Source organism: Leptonychotes weddellii, chromosome 1 (assembly GCF_054177405.1).
Source record: "Leptonychotes weddellii isolate Sample4059 chromosome 1, ASM5417740v2, whole genome shotgun sequence".
NCBI lineage: Eukaryota > Metazoa > Chordata > Mammalia > Carnivora > Phocidae > Leptonychotes > Leptonychotes weddellii.
Window position 1 is genome coordinate 6,019,572 of NC_138369.1, and position 16,602 is coordinate 6,036,173.

Sequence of the window (16,602 nt, forward strand, 5' to 3'; positions counted from 1 at the left end):
TAAATAAATAAAATCTTTAAAAACAAAAAACAAAAAAAACCCAACTGTGCTTCACTACGGTGCGCTGACCTGGACCATGTTTATAGTGAAATGGGTCCAGCCTCTGATGGACCTAACTATTCTCAACTACAAGGCAACAACTACACTACTTCCCTTTGACTGTTCAGCTCCAAGTAACGCACACACTTCTACGTATGGTCACTCAGATTGAAACCCCACTCCCACCACACCTCTCCTAGCTGACTGATACCTCTCACCACACATGCACACATTTCTTATGAACCTGGTTCCCCGGAGCCAATGTCAATGACTCATCCCTACTTGCAGGCCCCAAGTATCACGTACCTTCACACCCCGAGGTCCAGGATAGCCCGGGGGTCCTGCTGACCCTTGTGGACCCTGAGATGGAGATAAGATCAGTGCCATCCTGTTCTACCCCTACCCCCACTGTGTTCCCAGTGCCCTCAACTCTCTCCTCATGAGCCCTGCCTATCAACCCTCATCCCCAACCCAGTCTCTCCTGAGGGCACTCACCTGGGCCCCTTTCTCTCCCGTGGGGCCCTCATGGCCTGGGTGACCCTGGGGAAAGGAGTTGTCAGAGACCAAGATTTGCCATCCAAATTCCCAAGCCTCCCCCTTCTCCTTCCTCCTTTTGCCCGAACCCAGTTCTCACCAGAGGGCCATCAGATCCTGGAATGCCTGGAATTCCTGGGTTTCCAGGGGGACCCTGAAAGAAGATGAACAGTAGGGGGAGACGGGTGGGTCTCGGAGTCTGGCATCCCACCAGGAACAGCCTTACTCAGACCTGCAGCTACTCAAGGTCACAGAACAAGCATATCCCACAGGCTAGGAAATCTCTCCCTAGCTTTGCCCAGACTTGCTGTGTGATCCTGGGCAAGCCTCCTTCCCTCTCTGAGCCCCAGAAATCCTCCATCTCTGGGAGAGTTGAGACAAGGGAGGTAAAAACAGTGTTGGGGGGGAACTCCCCAGCCACATCCTTTTCTTCAGAAGTGCCTCTGTCTTCATCTGATGAGAGGTGGGCCCAGGCAGGCATGAGGTGACCCCCTATGTTCTACAAATAGTGGATAGGTCCAGAAGTGGGCACCTTGGACCAACTAAGCCAATCAGATTTTCTTCTGAAATTTTGAGGTAAGCGACACCTCACTTCATAGAAACTATAATCAGATGGATTTGGGTAAAGAAACTATAAGGTCAAGAGGAGCTAGGGGCTGAAATTGTGATTAAAGCAGCACAAAACCGTGTAGAAATGGAACTTGGGGGTGAAGACAGACTAAGATATGTGCAGCAAGAAGCCTGTTTGCTGGGGGAGATAGAACAGATGTGCACAGGAATAAAGATGACACCACAGGGCCCCAGAGAAAGGGCTTTCCTGGCCCATGGGTCTTGCTAATATTTGCAATGACTGGCATCTGTGGGTTCCCCTAAATCCAGATAATATGTGATCTAGCTTTGGTGGATTTGTGTTTCTCCCAACCAACCCTTCCCTAACAATGATATTTTTTTAAAACTCTGGGCTTGTTTAAGGAATGTTGCAATTTATCATTACCCAGGGCTAATAAAAGGGTCCTGGTGGGAAGCTTTTCCTGCAGATAGAGCTGAAGGAAGAAGACGGGAGAGGGTGGTGGTAGGTGGGGCTGTCACTTACCTTCTCCCCAGGAGTGCCAATGGGTCCCTGAGGGCCAGGGAGTCCCTGGAAACATAAAAAAGAAGGTAAAGGTGGGGTGCCTGGCTGGCTCAGTTGGCTAGGCAACCGACTCTTGATTTCAGCTCAGGTCATGCTCTCAGGGTTGTGGGATTGAGTCCCGCATCAGGCTCCACGCTGAGCATGGAGCCTACTTAAGATTTTTTTCTCTCTCTCTTCCTCTGCCCCTTCTCTGCTTGCTCTCTCTCTCTTTAAAAAAAGGGGTGAAGAAAGGCACGAGAAATGGGTAGTGAGCTGGGAAGTGGAAAGGCTGGGAGTTGTCTCTGACCTTGGCTGACTACTATTGCCCCCCAATTATTGAAAATGATAGCTCAAACCTGGGACCCGGGATTTCCCTGCTGTCCTGGAGGGCCTGGTTCTCCTGGAGGACCCTGGGGAGAAAGTGGGGGTGCTGTGAAGCTGAAAGGGATCATGGTGTTAAAGTGTCAGTGAAGTTGAAATAGGAGTCATGGGAGTGGACAGGGATATGGATGGATGACCACGGAATCAGGACATCAGAAAGCATTAGGGGACAGAAGGCAGAACACGTACCACATTTCCTTTGGCTCCTGGAGCACCATCAATTCCAACTACACCCTGGGGGGAGGAGAGGGTGTGAGACCCGGGCAGATACCACACAGGAGCCTGAGTCTGAGACACTGAGAGGCACAGGTGGAAAGATGAGTGGGCAGAGAAACCAGGTAACAGAAATGGACATGCAGAGGGGACAGAGGTGGGAAAAGGACAAGCAGGGATGTGGACAGAAAGTGACATTCTCACCGGCCGTCCCAGGGGACCAGGGGAGCCTCTAGGGCCGATCAGTCCTCGGGGGCCCTGCAAGGAGGTAGGACCATTATTCCAGCATCGCTGCTCTGAGGCCCCATGAATCATGACTCCCTCCCCTGTGCCAGGAGCAAAGGATCCAGAGGTCCCTAATACTCACTGGCTCCCCAGCCTGGCCAGTGGGCCCCGGAGGTCCTTCGGCTCCCTGTGGGAAAGCATTCATCACTTGGTGACGGGGGAGGAGGAAAAACACTCAGAAAACCACCTTCCCTCATCTGGGCAGACTCTTCCAGAGGATCCGAGAGTCAGAGCTTGAGGCAGTAACCAACAGACTGAGCACATGTGATTCAGTCCAGGCCCCTGACCCCAATCCTGGGCCTGCAATCCTGAGTCTCACCTACTAACTCTGGTACTAGCCCCCAGCTCTCAATCTATCTTTTGGAGCCCCACCGAGGCTCCTGACCCTCGCCTCTCATCCTGTCCCCTGAATACTCTATTGCTCTCTCATTCTGGCTTTCTAACTTCTAAACCATTCTCTCTTCCAAACTTACCTTCTTACCATCCTCTCCTGGGGGACCAGGTTGCCCCACATGGCCAAAGTCACCCTGGAGTTGGGAATAGAGGGGAGTTCAGAGTGGAAATGTGGGGATAGAGACCAGCCCCACAGGAAAGGAAATGAGGCACAAGGGATCAGAGCTCACACACAGGGATGGAGGCTCCAGTACTGGGGGTGGAGAGGGTGCCATGAATATCAGGAAGCTTGCTATGGGGGAGGGGCCTCATACACTCACCCTTTGCCCTTTCTCTCCAGGTAGCCCTGGCAAGCCATCAAAACCCCGATCACCCTGCACAAAGAGACACCACCTGAGCCCTGAGTCCTTGACCTGATGGTCCCTCCAAGTCCCAATCCTGACCTTATCACCCACCTTAGGTCCTGTGTCTCCTGGGAGGCCCCGAGCCCCATCTGCTCCAGAGCGGCCCTATCAGGGAGGTGACAGCGTCAAGATACCTATTACTATTTGTTGAGTACTTTCCTCATGCAGAATCCCGGGGGATTCTCTGCGTACCAGTTTAACCTCCCAAATACATCTCAAAGCTGTCCATTATTCTTTATCTCTAGGCCCTTTGTCTAGTCCATGTCACCACCATCATAAAAACTAAAATCTCCATTAAATGTCTAGCTCTGTGTTCCTCGTTGCATTTAAAACTGTCTGGAATTATCTTGTTCATCATCTCCCTCAGTGCACCAGTCTTTTCTTCTGCACGTGCTGTTCCCTCTACTTAGAATACCCTTCCTCTCCTGTTTACCTGGTTATACCTCAGATCTCAGTTCAAGCATCATTCCGTCTAGAAAATCCTCCTTGACTCTGTGACCTGGCCAGATACCTTTGTGACACACTCAGTAGATCTGCCATTCTCTGTCCTCAGTGCCCTTATCCCACCAATGACACCAGCAGATCCTGGGGGCATGGAGCCAAGGCTCATGTTGGGTGTTGAGGGATGGATGAGGGATGACCTAAAGACCTACAAGTTACTCACCATCTTTCCCTCCCGGCCAGGGGGCCCAAGAGGTCCCTGAAGGCCTCGGGGACCCTAGAAGAGAAAAAAAAAAAAAAAGGAGAATAAGAAGGAGGAAGAACGACTTATTTTAAATCATCATCTAGGAAGGGCAGTAATTGCAAAGGTATCCTTAGCCCCTTCGTCATTGTCCTCAAATAGCACTTTATCCTGTGGCTCTGGGAGAAGACCCTTCCCAACCAATCCTGTCCCCATCCCCACCAATCTCACCTGTGGCCCCATTTCTCCCATCTCTCCTTTCTGACCCGGATACCCAGGGAGACCCTTGGAGGAAGAGAGATGAGGTAATGGAGTTAGAGGGAGGTTCCCCCCTCCACTGAGGTATCCCCCCTCCTCCATCCAGACTCCTTACTCACCACAGGGCCTGGGCGCCCAGTGAGCCCTACTGGGCCAGGGGGACCTTTCATAGACAGCTGGAAAGATGGAGGGGAACAGAACTTCAGGTCTCGCAAAAACCCCAACACCCTCCCAAAAGGCATCTTCAGGAGACAAATATCCACCTGCCTCCTGACTAGCCTTCATTATCCCCCACCTCTGTCACTCTCTCAATGTCCTCCCATTACCCCCTGTTGGTCCCTGATTACCCTCTACTCACCTGAGTCTGTTGCAGTACTGCCTGAGCCTGGGCTTGCTGGAAGGAGACTGGGGGTCCTTTGAGGGAGCTGCTTACAAACTGGAACTAGGGGGCAGCTAGTCATGAGGGGAGCCCAAGGAGAGGCCCCCTCCTGGGTCAGGACTAAACCCCCAAGGATGTGCCACCCTATCTCCCTCTTACCGGCATCATGATCACAGTGCCTGGTAGACCCCAGATCCCATCGATGCCAGGGATTCCTGGGAGGCCAGCAGGACCCTGAGAGAGGGAGAGACAGAAGTGGATGGAGGCAGAGAGATGGACAGACAGAGAGATGAGAGAGGTGGAGGGGGAGAGGGGAGAGAGACAGAGAAAGATGGAGGCAGGGAGAGCAAGAAAGAGAGTAGGCAAGAGAAAGACAGAGGGAGGGAGAGTCATAAAAAGTGGCAGGGATGGAGAGACAGAGAAGATAGAGGTAGTGAGATGGAGAGAAAGGGGCAGAGAAAGACAAAGACAGGGAGAGGAGAGAAAGATGGGGAGACAGAGGGATGGAGGCAGGGGAGAGACAGAGACATAGGGAAAAAGACAGAGATGAAAGACACTCAGGGATAGAGACAAATGGAAGAGAAAAGCAGGGGAAGGCCCCCAGAGAAAGAAGAGGGGTAACAATTCACAGATGGGGAGAGAGATGAGCAAGTGAGGTCAATGCCAGCTTCAGCATGATGCCCTCAGTGCCTGCGTCTCAGGTCCATGTTCAGACATACAAGTTCCCAATTTCAGCTTCACAGCCTGAAACCTCACTCCCCCAGGATATAACCCAGAAGGAATTTCTTACCGGTAGACCAGGGTCTCCAGGGAATCCTGGGGGGCCAGGAGGACCTGAGGGGCCAACCACCCCCTGTTGGGGACAGAGGAACAAAAATCATAAGAAGTGCAAAGCTTGAGCCAAGCCAACTTCTAACCCACCACTGACCCTGACCCCATGCACACCTCCTTACCCAACACTGAGCCATCCCTGGCCCCTCAATACTATACTGACCCACATCAACTCCCCCCCCACTTTACATCCCGACCCCTATTTTGACTCATCCTGTAAGCTTCAAACATGCAATAATCTTTTAATGATACAGCAACATTATTCCCCAACCCCCACCACAGGGACTCAAACACCCCAACTAGAAGAGAAAGGGGGGGGATGCAGCCATGACTCACTCGAGGTCCTGGGGCTCCTGGAGGTCCCTCAAACTGCTGTCCCTGAGGGAGAAATGAGTGTGACCCCCATCCTAGCCCAGACCCCTCCACCTCCTCCTAGTCCCAAATCCCTCACCTGTTCAATCACTGCTGGTTCTCCTTTTGCTCCCTTCTCTCCAGCACCCTGGGGCAGGGGAATGAAGAGAAAAGAGATGTGAGTCCTGGCCATGGTCAAGGAGGAGAGTGTGGACTTTGGAGCATGCTGTAGGGTCCTAATCCTGGAGCTGCCTCTCACTAGTTCAGTGATGGGGAGCAATTTATTCAACTCCTATGGCCTACCTGCAGAATCAGTAGGTGAATGATAATTGTATATACCCCATGGGAAGAAGAATAAATTAAAACAATGGTTAGTACATAACAAGCACTCAGGGTAAGTTGGCTATTATTATTCCCCTCCTCTCCTGTCCAACACCAAGGCTAGAACCTGGGCTCCTTCCCTGTCCGCACTATTTTCCTAAGCAATCTTATCCAACCCCTTGGCTAAAGGCAGCATCACTCTGCTGTTGATTTCCAAGTCTTTATCTCCAGCTTAGACCATGTCCCTAGAACTCCAGAATCTTCTAACCAATCACCCACTTGACATCTCCATTTGGATGCCAAGCAGGGGTTGCCAATTTAGCACATCCAAAATGAGATCCTTGAGACCTCCCACCTGCTCTTCCTTTAGGCTTCCCCATTTTACTCAAAGGTGTCACCATGCATCTACCAAGCCATCCTTGCATCTTTCTCCATCTCCAGTAGCAAGACCAAAATGGAGCATGGTCCAAATCTGTCCACTTCTCTCTATCCCCACTGCCACAACCCTCATCTAGGTCACCAGGCTGTTGTCACACGGACTACTGGTTTCCCTGCTGCCTCTCTGTCTCCCCCTACAGTCCATATGCTGTTCAGCAGCCAGAAGGAGCTTTTAAAGTTCCAAATCAGATCACGCTCCATTCCAAGTGGCTTCTCACCATGCTTGGACTAAAAGCCAAACACACCATCCTACCCACAGAGCCATCCATTAGCACAGTTCCTGTCACATTAGAATCGTGCTAATATTTGTTGACTAAAGTGGGGTGGGGGGAAGGCATTCTAGGCAAGATAAAAAGAAGGCAAAAGAGAAAATGTGGTATGCGGCTCCAGGCAGGAGTCCCTGCCACCCCCATCCCCCCACAACCCAAATCCTCAGACTCACAGGAAAGATCTGGAACTGAGTCTGCAATGGCAGTTCTGCTGCCCGGAAGTCAGGGCCCATGGTGGCGCCACCTCCTTCTTTGTCCTCTTCGGCTAACTTAGTCTCCAGGGTCCTTAGTTCGGGTCCATTGTCAGGGTCCAGGCCCCCCTGAGGACATTGGGACAGACCAAAGTTTGCCCCTGGGCCTCCTCATTGTCTGCCACCACCACTGCCCCAGGACTTTCCTTTCCAGCCCCATCCACTTCCCACTGACCTCTAGCATGGTGACATTGTGGCCCGTGGTCACAGTGGTGGTAATGACCAAAGGTGTGGGAGTCGGAGACAGAGTTGAAGCTGGTGTCTCTGTTTTGGGGATGTCGGTGGAGGTCTGCAACAGGGACAGGAGTATCAGGTCTGGGGTCAGTCCAATAAAGACAAAAAGAGGAGATAGGCTCTGCCCCCCAGGAGTGCCTAGTCTGGGAAGGGTAACAAAGGAGGATTCCCAAAAAACACCAGAGGGGAGTTAGGTAGGGGGCTAGCCAGTGGAGGCAAATGTGTGCTGACTAGATCAGAACAGCCAGCAGGGGGAGGCCTCCTATGTGGAGGAGGAGCAAAGCTGGGCCAGGTCTGGGAGACCTGGAAGGCAGAGTGGGACTGGCTCCAGAGCCCAGTGATCAGAGTCAAGGTCCAGTACTCAGGGCCAGACTCCTGGAAGCCAATCCTATGTGTCCTCTCCCAAGGCAGAGCTCAGTGGTCAGCCAGCCAGGCCACAGAGAGGCTTGGAGAGCTGCAGAGGAATTTGGTCAAGGGCACAAAGACGGTGGTAGAGGCCCAGGTGAGAGGCTGGGGCTGAGGAAGGGGTTGGAGAAGCGTTCTTTTTCTGGGTCTGAGTGATCTTTTCTTTATCTCCACTGATGCTGAGAACAGATGTAGTGCAACCAATGACTCTCCCCCAACCAGGGACCTCAGCCAATGGCCCACACCAAGGATGCCTACCCAGTGACCCACCAGCTAATGATCCCCTATTAATGGCCTCCAGTTATTCCTACGACCCATTAACTCCAGTAACTCCAATTAATGACCCCCATCAATAACCCCTGACTAATGATCCCTACTAAGGGACTTAACCAATGACCCCTCCACTAATAACTCACATCATTGGCCTCACAGCAGTTATCCCCATAACCAGTAACCCATCAGTGGTCCCCCAGGCAATGGCTCCAACCAGTTATTCTCCCAACCAGTGACCTCCCCAACTAATGACCCCAATCAGTGACCTCCTCCACAATAAGCACTAGCTAGTGGCCCCTCAACTAATAAGCCCCACCAGTGACCCCTTAATCAATTATTCCCCTAACCAGTGATCCTCTAACAATGAACACCCATGAGTGAGCTCAACTATTGCTCCCTAACCAATGACCCCCAAACAGTAATTTCACTAACCAATGACCCATCAATGACTTCCCAACTAATAACCTATCAGGGATTCCCAAACCAATTATCTCATCCATGACCCCTTGAAAGTCATTCCTTCAACTGGTGATTCCAGTTGGTGACCCCACTAATGCCTTTTAATCAGTGGTCCCCCACTGATGACCTACCTTCCCAACTGATGATCCCCAGCAATGACCTCTCACCATTAACCCTAAACCAGTGATACCAGTAACACCAACAGTGGTCTCTATCATGACTTCCAACAATGATCTCCACCTAGGAACCTCCCAAACATGGACCTCAATCAATATCTCCTTATAGTGACCCCCCAACCAGCAATCTCTTTCAGGGAAGCCAAAGAATGCCCCCAAATTAGACTCCCCCAATGAATAACCCTCACCAATGACCCCAACGAGTCAACCTCAAACTGACACTCTAACTAATGAAACCATTATTCACCCCAGCTAATGGCTGTCCTTAGTAGCCCTCATCAAGAACCCTCTGATAATAAGGTACTCATCTGGGTGTGCCCCCTTCCTCCAGCCCCTTAAAACTGGATGTTGGGGGGCAGAGATGGGAAAACTCATAAGACAGTGCCAGCCGCTCCCCACCCCCCCCCACACACACACATAGTTATCAGTCAGCTGAGAAAAGTCAAAGGTCAGGGATTGGAGACCAAAGGCAGAGAGCTTGGATGAGGTGCCAGCAATCAGTGGGAATCAGAGACCAGAGGTCAGGCAAAGAGCAGAGGTGAGTGGTCATAGATCCCTTACCTGGTTCTCCAGGGAGCCAGGAGGTGGACTTGGGGTCCAAATTTCCTTGTTCTTCTTCTTCCTCCCCTTCCCCTTACGACCTCGCCCTTTTTTCTTCCCTTTTCCCTTCCCCTTCCGTCGAGGGGGAGGAGTTTCTGGCTCACCCTGGGGCACCTGGGAAGAGGACCTCCATTAGGTCCAGAGCCCCTCAATGGAGGCCCCATTACTCAGTCATCTGGGACCATGCTGGCACATGGCCCATTGGTCCTGTTTTGAAGCCAGGGCTCACTCAGCCCTGTGACCTAAGGTCAATCATATGATCTGGGGCTAGGAATCACTCAGTTATATGACCTAGGTCAAGGTCACTCATGCCTAGGATCTTTTTGAGGGCAGGAGTCACTCTGTCCCACAGATAAGGGTCAGAATTCACTCATTCCTGAGACCTGGAGCCAGAGATGACTCAGCCTGTGACCTCAGGACAAGTCCCTCACTCACCCCTGTGGTTATAGGGTCCAGGTTGTCACAGCCGGGAAGGTATCGCTCACAGGCCTGGAAGGCAGCCTGAGGATCTGGGCTTATCAGCAACTCCTGAATATCTCCCTGGGGAGAGAATGGGGGTCAGGGAAGGGAGCTACAGACTGACTCTGACACCCCATCGCAAGCACCAAGGCTCCCTCAACCCAGAGCACCCTAAGTATAAGGAGGGGATGGCCCCACCACAGCCCCAGCAATCCCTATGCCCCTCAGAATTGAGAGGAGGAAGATTCTATCATGGCCACACCAAATCACAACCACAAACCATACCCCACAACATCTGTCCCATCAGGAGGCACATTTATTCCTTTGCTCTCAGGCACATGGTGACACCTAAAACGTGCCAGGTGCCCTTCCAGGCTTTGGGGATAAGGAGTGGAACAAGATGGATGTGGTCCCTGGCCCACTGGAGGGGACACATATCACAACCACACACAGCACAGTCACCACACCAAAAACACATCTGTCACCAGCCACACAATGCCATGCCTTGCCAGCACCCAACATCACAACCACCTGCACACGGTTACACATCATAACAACCAGTGGAGTCCTGTGTCACCAGCTTATTCTCCCACCACAAGTCAAGTATGTGCCATCATGCATTATCGTTTTGTGTCTCTACAATCTCACACACCATGAAGATGCACAGTGATGCATGCTGCTCCCTCTTCTCAGCTTCCTGGCACAAGGTTGAAGCTGGACAACTCCCTTTTCCTATCTCTTCTCCACATTCAGGCTGTGGACAAAACTCCCTCCCATTCTGTCTCGGTTTCCCCTATCCCTGAACCCCTACCTCAAAAGTCTCCTCCCCGAGGTCCTGGGTCCCCAACACAGTGAGTCCAGCTGTGCTAATGAATCGAGGCCCATGGCCCAGCGTGGGGGGCTGAGGCTCACAGTCAGCCACCAGAGTCACCATCCTGCCATCCACACTGACTGCCACACGGTGCCACCTGCAAGTGGACAGTCTCAGTGGGGGGTGCTTCTCACCCCACTTCGCTCTAGACCCCAACTTTCCCTATACTCACCTGCCATCCATGAGGTTGACTTGCTGGGGGAGGGGGCTGAAGGAGTCACCTAGGAGGCCCAGAGCTGGCCCCAGAGCCAGGCCCAGCTGCCGAGTACCACCCTCATCATAAATGGATAGAAGGACAGACTGGTTGGCTGGCTGGCCCCGCAGAGTGATCAGCATGGAAAAGTTCTCAGGGAAGTGCCCATCTAAAGGGGCAGAGGGAAAGGGGCAGCTTAGATGGCTTAGCAGTGACCCATGCTCCCAGAATGACCCCCTCCTACCCCTTCTGCACTGACTCACCTGGAAAGAGCTCCCACGTGGGGATGCCAAGTGTGCTGGCCTTGCCAACCCTGAATGCCCGGTCACCCTCTGGGGCCCTCTGGGGGCAGAGGCCAGGCCCCTCAAGCACCCCAGCCTGGCCCCCTTGCACGCCCAGGGCCTTCAGCACATCCACAGGGCCTGCTGTAGAGAGAAGCCAGGGTGCAGGGCAGTTAAAACAAACCCAGGACTCCAAGTTAGTAGCTCAGATTTGGGGAATTCGGCCTCCTGCTGTGTTTGTGGGTCAGGGAGAAGGAGCAGGCCTGGGACCTGCACCCACCTCACTACCCCACAGCTGTTCCAGCTTCATCGGCCTGTTGACTCCTGTTTTGTTTTGTGTGTTTTTTTTTCTCCCCTTGTTTTTTTGGTGAGGAAAAAAAAGCTGACCTACTTCTGGGATGAATCAAGGCTTCCTGGCCTGAGCCCCAGAGCCAGACTGTCCCCTTCTCCGTACTCCCCCGCACTGACTCCCTGGGGCTGCTTCCCCGGCCTGAAGCCCCCTGCCAGGGGAAACCCGCTTGGAGAGGAGGGGCTCCTTGTGTGTGTGTTTTTCCTCTACCGCTTCCCTCTGACCTCCTCCTTTGACCACCACTTCCTCTGAACTCCTCCTCCTTGACCATCATCACCCATGATCTGCTCCCTTTCTCCACTACTTCTCCTAACGTCTTCCTTCTGACCTCCTCCTTGATCACCATCACCCATGACCTCCTCCCTCTGCCTATCCCAGTCATCTCTATCTGACCTGTGACCTCCCCATTTTATTCACCCTCTCTGACCTCCTCCTTACGACCACCTCTCTCTAATAACCTCCTGACCTCCTCCCTGTGACCCTATCCCTCTCATGCCAGGAAAGGAAGGAACTGGTCTGGCCCAACCAGATCCGAATCCAGGCCATCCTACCAGCCCCACCCCATACAGCAGGCCAGTGCTAAGTGGAACCACATGGCTTGGGCAGGGGAGGGTGGGGGCTTCCCCTGGGCCCAAAGCCCCTGCCTGCTCTCCCCTTCCCCCAGCAGACTGTCCCACTGACCCCCTGACCCAGCCTCTTGGCAGGAGCCAGTTCTGTCAAATTTGCCTATGACCTCACCCTGGGGGCGGTTCTGCTGACCTCACCAGTGGGAGTCAGGGTAGGGGGCCAGACCTGGGGGAGATAGGGGCTTGGATGAGGGACCCCCATCCAGCTCCTCCTGGGTCAGATCCTTCATTCTCCAAACCTTACAGACCCCTATTCCAGCCTCAGCTCATTCTTGCCCTCAACTCCTGTTCTTTCTTTCTTCTCTCCCCCTCCCTGCCCTCTCTCTCTGTCCCACTTTCTGTGCTGGTCTTTCCAGGTCCCTCTCTGCGTCCAACTCTGAATCAGTGTCTCTCTCTGTCTTACTTCCTAGCTCTCTCTGTCTATTGGTATTTCATATGTATATCTGTGTGGATTTCTCTCCCCCTCCCTCTTTCTCTCCCTCCATCCACGCCCCCCAATTCTGCCGCCACCACCAGCCCCCACTCTAATTGCTTGTTCTCTGGCTGGGCTGTCATTAAGAAGTATTTGGGTTACAGTCCCCTGGGACTAAGATCTGAGCTCCCAGGCTCTGTCAACCACAAGGGTCACTCCCCCATGGAATGATCATCCCAGCTGCCCCCTCTCCAGGCTGGGGCCCAGTGGAGGGCTGAGCTCCATGACCCCATTCAGTGTGGCTCTCCCCTCACCCAGATCCCTGTCTTTGTGCTGGGGGAAGGGGTGTCCTCTCAACCAGCTGCTCATTCACATTGAAAAAGTCCTTCCCCGCACCTAACCCAAACATCTCCTGCTTCAATCTTGCATCTCCTCTGTAATGACCTTTCAGAAACTGACTGCCCTTTCTTTTCATGGCTGGCTTTGTGACAAGGAGACACACAAGAGGCATTGAGTCCTGCCTGCAGGGCCAGAGGGTGGGGGTTTGTCAGGGACCCAGCCTGGCCTTCCTCCACACTCTCCCCTGGGCTGGCCAGGGCCCCAGGGAGATGTTGGATGGGGTCTAGGATAGGAAGGGAGGCAGGCAGGCACTGGTAGGTGTGACATGGTTGGGATCTCCTCAGAAAGGCAGGAGAGCATAGGTGTGTGGGTGCCATTGTATACGGGCATGAGATTGTGCAAGCATGGGTGTGACTCTATATGGACCAGGGAATGGCTGAGCTTGTGATTTGTGGATGTGTCAGTGTGTGCCAAGTATTTGGACTCCGACGGAGGACCAGATGCTGTTGTTTGGTGTGTGGCTGGGAGTCCATGTGAGTTGGCGTCCTGGGTCCTGGCAGTGAGCAGGTGATGCAGGTGAGTCTGTGACTGTAATAGATCAGACTCCAGATGGGGGAATGTGGTTATACGTGAGAGTATGGCCAAGTCGGCGAGTAGGTGACTGGTTGTGAATGCTGACAGGGTTGTGTGGATACCAGTGGAAGCATGCGCTGGAGCTGCAAGGCGTAGGAGGGTGACAAAGGCTGTGACCCTGTGGCGGATGGCTGCTGGGGTTGCCTGGGGCGTGGGCACCGGTGTTTAACATTCCTGGTGTCCCAGAGGGCTTATATTCTGAATGGATGCTTGAGATTGCACGACTGTGTGGGAATGGGACATGGGCCAATTTGGGATAATCCGCGTGAGCAGGCACCTCCCTGGACTCCAGAGAAAGTGAGAAAGTGTAGGACGGTGTCTGCGTGTGTGTATGTGTGTGTGTGTGTGTGTGTGTGTGTTGGGGGGCTGAGTTCACATTAGGGAGGGATTTCCAGAAGGGCCTAGCCCAGCCTCTCTCAGACCAGAGATGCCACTTGAGGGACAGACCTTCCCAAACCCCTGGGCGCCCCCAACCCAGAACCCTGCGGGGCGGAGCGCGGCATCCAGCCAGAAGCGCGCAGCTGGGCGTGCGTCAGCGCTGACTCACTCGTCCGGCGGCCCCCTGGACCCCTTGAGGCCCCTGAGAAATTCCTCAAGAAAAACACCCGCGGGTCGCTCAGCTGGGGGCAGCGACTTCCACTTCCGCCCCCGCCCGCGCTCCGCCCCGCCCCGCCCCGCGCCCCGCCCCGCCTCGCCCCTCACCGCAGCCCTCCCGAGGCCCTGTCCATGGTGCTGATCGCGGCTCAGGGGAGCGCGGGGTGGGGGGAGGGGAGAGAAGTAGGGGCAGAGGAGGTGGGGGCGCGCCAGTTGGAGGCAGAGGAGGGAGAGGAAGAATAGGACGAAGCCATTAGGGGAGATGTAAAGGAAACTGAATCCCCGATTAGCCCCCTCCCATACTCGTCCCCACTCACCATCACCCCCAGAAACATCCACTCACGTCGTCCTGGGCCATTATTTACATCCCCAAATCACAACCGAACCCCTCTTCGGGTCACCCAAAGACAATCACACACGTAACACACGATTATTCTCTAAGTCAGCCCCACACAGACACACCCACAACTCAAATCACACACTTGGCCAGGGATCACCCATCACACGTATTCATACAATAATCGTCAACTCCCACACCCAATTTCCCACACACAAATTCACTTCAAATGGCCTCACACACATTGCTACACACACACCTATAAATTGCATTCATTCCAACGCATCCACCAGTAAAACTCGGTCACACGTTTCCCCCCTCCCCCCAGCTGTCACACCCACAAATCGCCCAGAGTCGGATACGCGCCGGAACACAGCACCCCAGCCACGCGCAACACTCACGCCCCCCTCGCACGCCCCCCATTCCTGACTCCACCCCATTTTGGGGGACCTCGCTAGATCCTGCACTCCTGATCCTATGCCTATCTCCTCCTTTCCGGCTCACCAGCCTGAGTCCGGAGCAGAAGCTGCAGCAAAGCCAGGAGCAGGCAGAGGCCCGCCCGCGGCTGGCCCAGGCCTCGGCGACTCCCCATCCCGGCGGGGCCCAACACGCAAGGCGGGGACCGGCCGGGGCGTCTACGGGGCGCGGCGACTCCTCAGGCTCCGTGCACTCACTCGCCGCGGCCGGCTTCACTCGGGATCCGCAGGAGACTGCAGGAGACCCCGCCCTGGCCTCGCCCTGCGCTCCAGAGCCCGGCCGGGCGGGGCTCGCTGGAGGGAGGGGGGGAGAGGGTGGCTGACAGCTGGTGGAGGAGTTGGGAAAGTTTGTGCTGAGTGCTGATTGGCCGGCTAGGGCTGGAGCCCTGGGCCGGGAGCGGGGCCCTTCTTGCCCCACCCCACAGTGGAGGAAAAGGGTCACTCCCACCCAGCCTTAGAATTCGGGGTCCCAGACTTACCCCAAACCCTTTCTTCCTAACAGCCTCCCTCAAAAGAGATCTTAGCCTCATTCAAACCTTCAGCCTCCATCCAGGCCCTGGAATTAAGGCTTTATACAGCTTTATACCAAATCTTTTCTGTCTCACCAAGATCCCCAGTTGGGGTCTCAGCCTAGATGCCAAATTTTCACCCACTTGCTTTACCGCAGTGGCTTAGCCACACAATGGAAGGTACCAGCTTCATCCCAGGCCTTCCCTTCGGGTCTCTAAATAAAGAATCCTCATCCCACCTCCAACCTCCCACCAGATTACAAAATGGCCTTCCCAGCCTTACCCCAAACCCTCATTTCTCCACCCAAATTCCGGAATTGGATGTCCTGACCTCACCCCCAAACCTTTGACACAGATTCCAAAACACAGTTCTCAATTTCCCCCAAATTCTTAATCTTCAAATTTCCATCTGTAGCCCTGATTCAGGTCCCCAAATGGATGCCCTAGCCCCAATTCCAAATCTTCACATATGCCCCACCTTTAAATGGGGAAGTCTGGCCCTACTTCAAAGCAGGGAACTGCCTTAGGGAGAGGTGGATACCTGCCATTCCTGGGGTGAGGTAGAGCTGCCCCTCACCCTACTGGGACCCCCCACTGTGAAGCTCCCTCCCCCTCAGGGGGTCACATGGAGCTGTCTGTGCAATTGAACAAGCACAGACTTGCGGGATCTGAGGGAGCTTCTGCAGGGAGGAACCTAACGGGCGTATCCTGGGCCCTGAACTGCCCCATCATGGGGAAGAGGGAGAAGCCGGCAGCGTCACCCTCCCAGCCTCTGGCTCCACGGACAAAGAGTGTCTGTGTCCCTGGGGAAGAGGGGTGGGGCCCCATCTGGCCTGAGGGTGAAATGGGGGCTGTGGGGTGGGGAGAAGAGAGGGAATCTCCCCAAGCTGCTCCTCCTCCCTCCTCAGGGACCTCAGAGGCTAAGACTTCTGCTAAAAGATTCTCATAAAGAGAGTGCCCTGCCCTGCCTTGCTGGGAAGTTCTTCCTAGTCTACCCCCATCATTTGACATATCTATGCCCATTCTCCTCTTTGAAAGGACCCTTCTGGGATCACACTCTCTGTCACTTTCTTGCACTCCCTCCCTCCCACCAGAGATTCTTTGCCCAGATTAGACAGGGAGAGAATGCCCCTGCTAATTCCCCCAGCCCTGAATGATTTACAATCACAATAAAAAGACCCTAGTTGTGAGTGTAGCAGTGAGAAGAAATTTTTAACAAATAAAGGAAAGAGGCTA

At 53.9% G+C, this 16,602-nt stretch overlaps 1 protein-coding gene across 2 annotated transcripts in view; it reads right to left on the minus strand.

Moving 5' to 3' along the window:
- COL5A3 (collagen type V alpha 3 chain) overlaps positions 1–15,116 on the minus strand; it is a 36,501-nt gene extending 21,385 nt beyond the window's left edge. The window contains exons 1-27 of one of the 2 annotated variants that reach the window (XM_081812145.1): positions 14,886–15,116; positions 11,074–11,232; positions 10,790–10,979; positions 10,558–10,714; positions 9,723–9,827; positions 9,249–9,401; positions 7,316–7,429; positions 7,063–7,209; positions 5,962–6,009; positions 5,847–5,888; positions 5,470–5,532; positions 4,839–4,913; positions 4,659–4,742; positions 4,420–4,476; positions 4,274–4,327; positions 4,025–4,078; positions 3,412–3,465; positions 3,277–3,330; positions 3,037–3,090; positions 2,646–2,690; positions 2,483–2,536; positions 2,255–2,299; positions 2,041–2,094; positions 1,667–1,711; positions 674–727; positions 535–579; positions 346–399 (exon numbers count right to left, since the gene is read on the minus strand). In XM_081812145.1, coding sequence (XP_081668271.1) covers positions 346–399; positions 535–579; positions 674–727; positions 1,667–1,711; positions 2,041–2,094; positions 2,255–2,299; positions 2,483–2,536; positions 2,646–2,690; positions 3,037–3,090; positions 3,277–3,330; positions 3,412–3,465; positions 4,025–4,078; positions 4,274–4,327; positions 4,420–4,476; positions 4,659–4,742; positions 4,839–4,913; positions 5,470–5,532; positions 5,847–5,888; positions 5,962–6,009; positions 7,063–7,209; positions 7,316–7,429; positions 9,249–9,401; positions 9,723–9,827; positions 10,558–10,714; positions 10,790–10,979; positions 11,074–11,232; positions 14,886–14,973 — 2,148 coding nt within the window. In that variant the 5' untranslated portion in view covers positions 14,974–15,116. Of the gene's footprint in view, positions 1–345; positions 400–534; positions 580–673; positions 728–1,666; positions 1,712–2,040; positions 2,095–2,254; positions 2,300–2,482; positions 2,537–2,645; positions 2,691–3,036; positions 3,091–3,276; positions 3,331–3,411; positions 3,466–4,024; positions 4,079–4,273; positions 4,328–4,419; positions 4,477–4,658; positions 4,743–4,838; positions 4,914–5,469; positions 5,533–5,846; positions 5,889–5,961; positions 6,010–7,062; positions 7,210–7,315; positions 7,430–9,248; positions 9,402–9,722; positions 9,828–10,557; positions 10,715–10,789; positions 10,980–11,073; positions 11,236–14,885 lie in introns of both variants that reach the window. The other variant, XM_081812136.1, reaches the window with a different exon arrangement.
- Between the last annotated feature and the right edge of the window lie 1,486 nt (positions 15,117–16,602).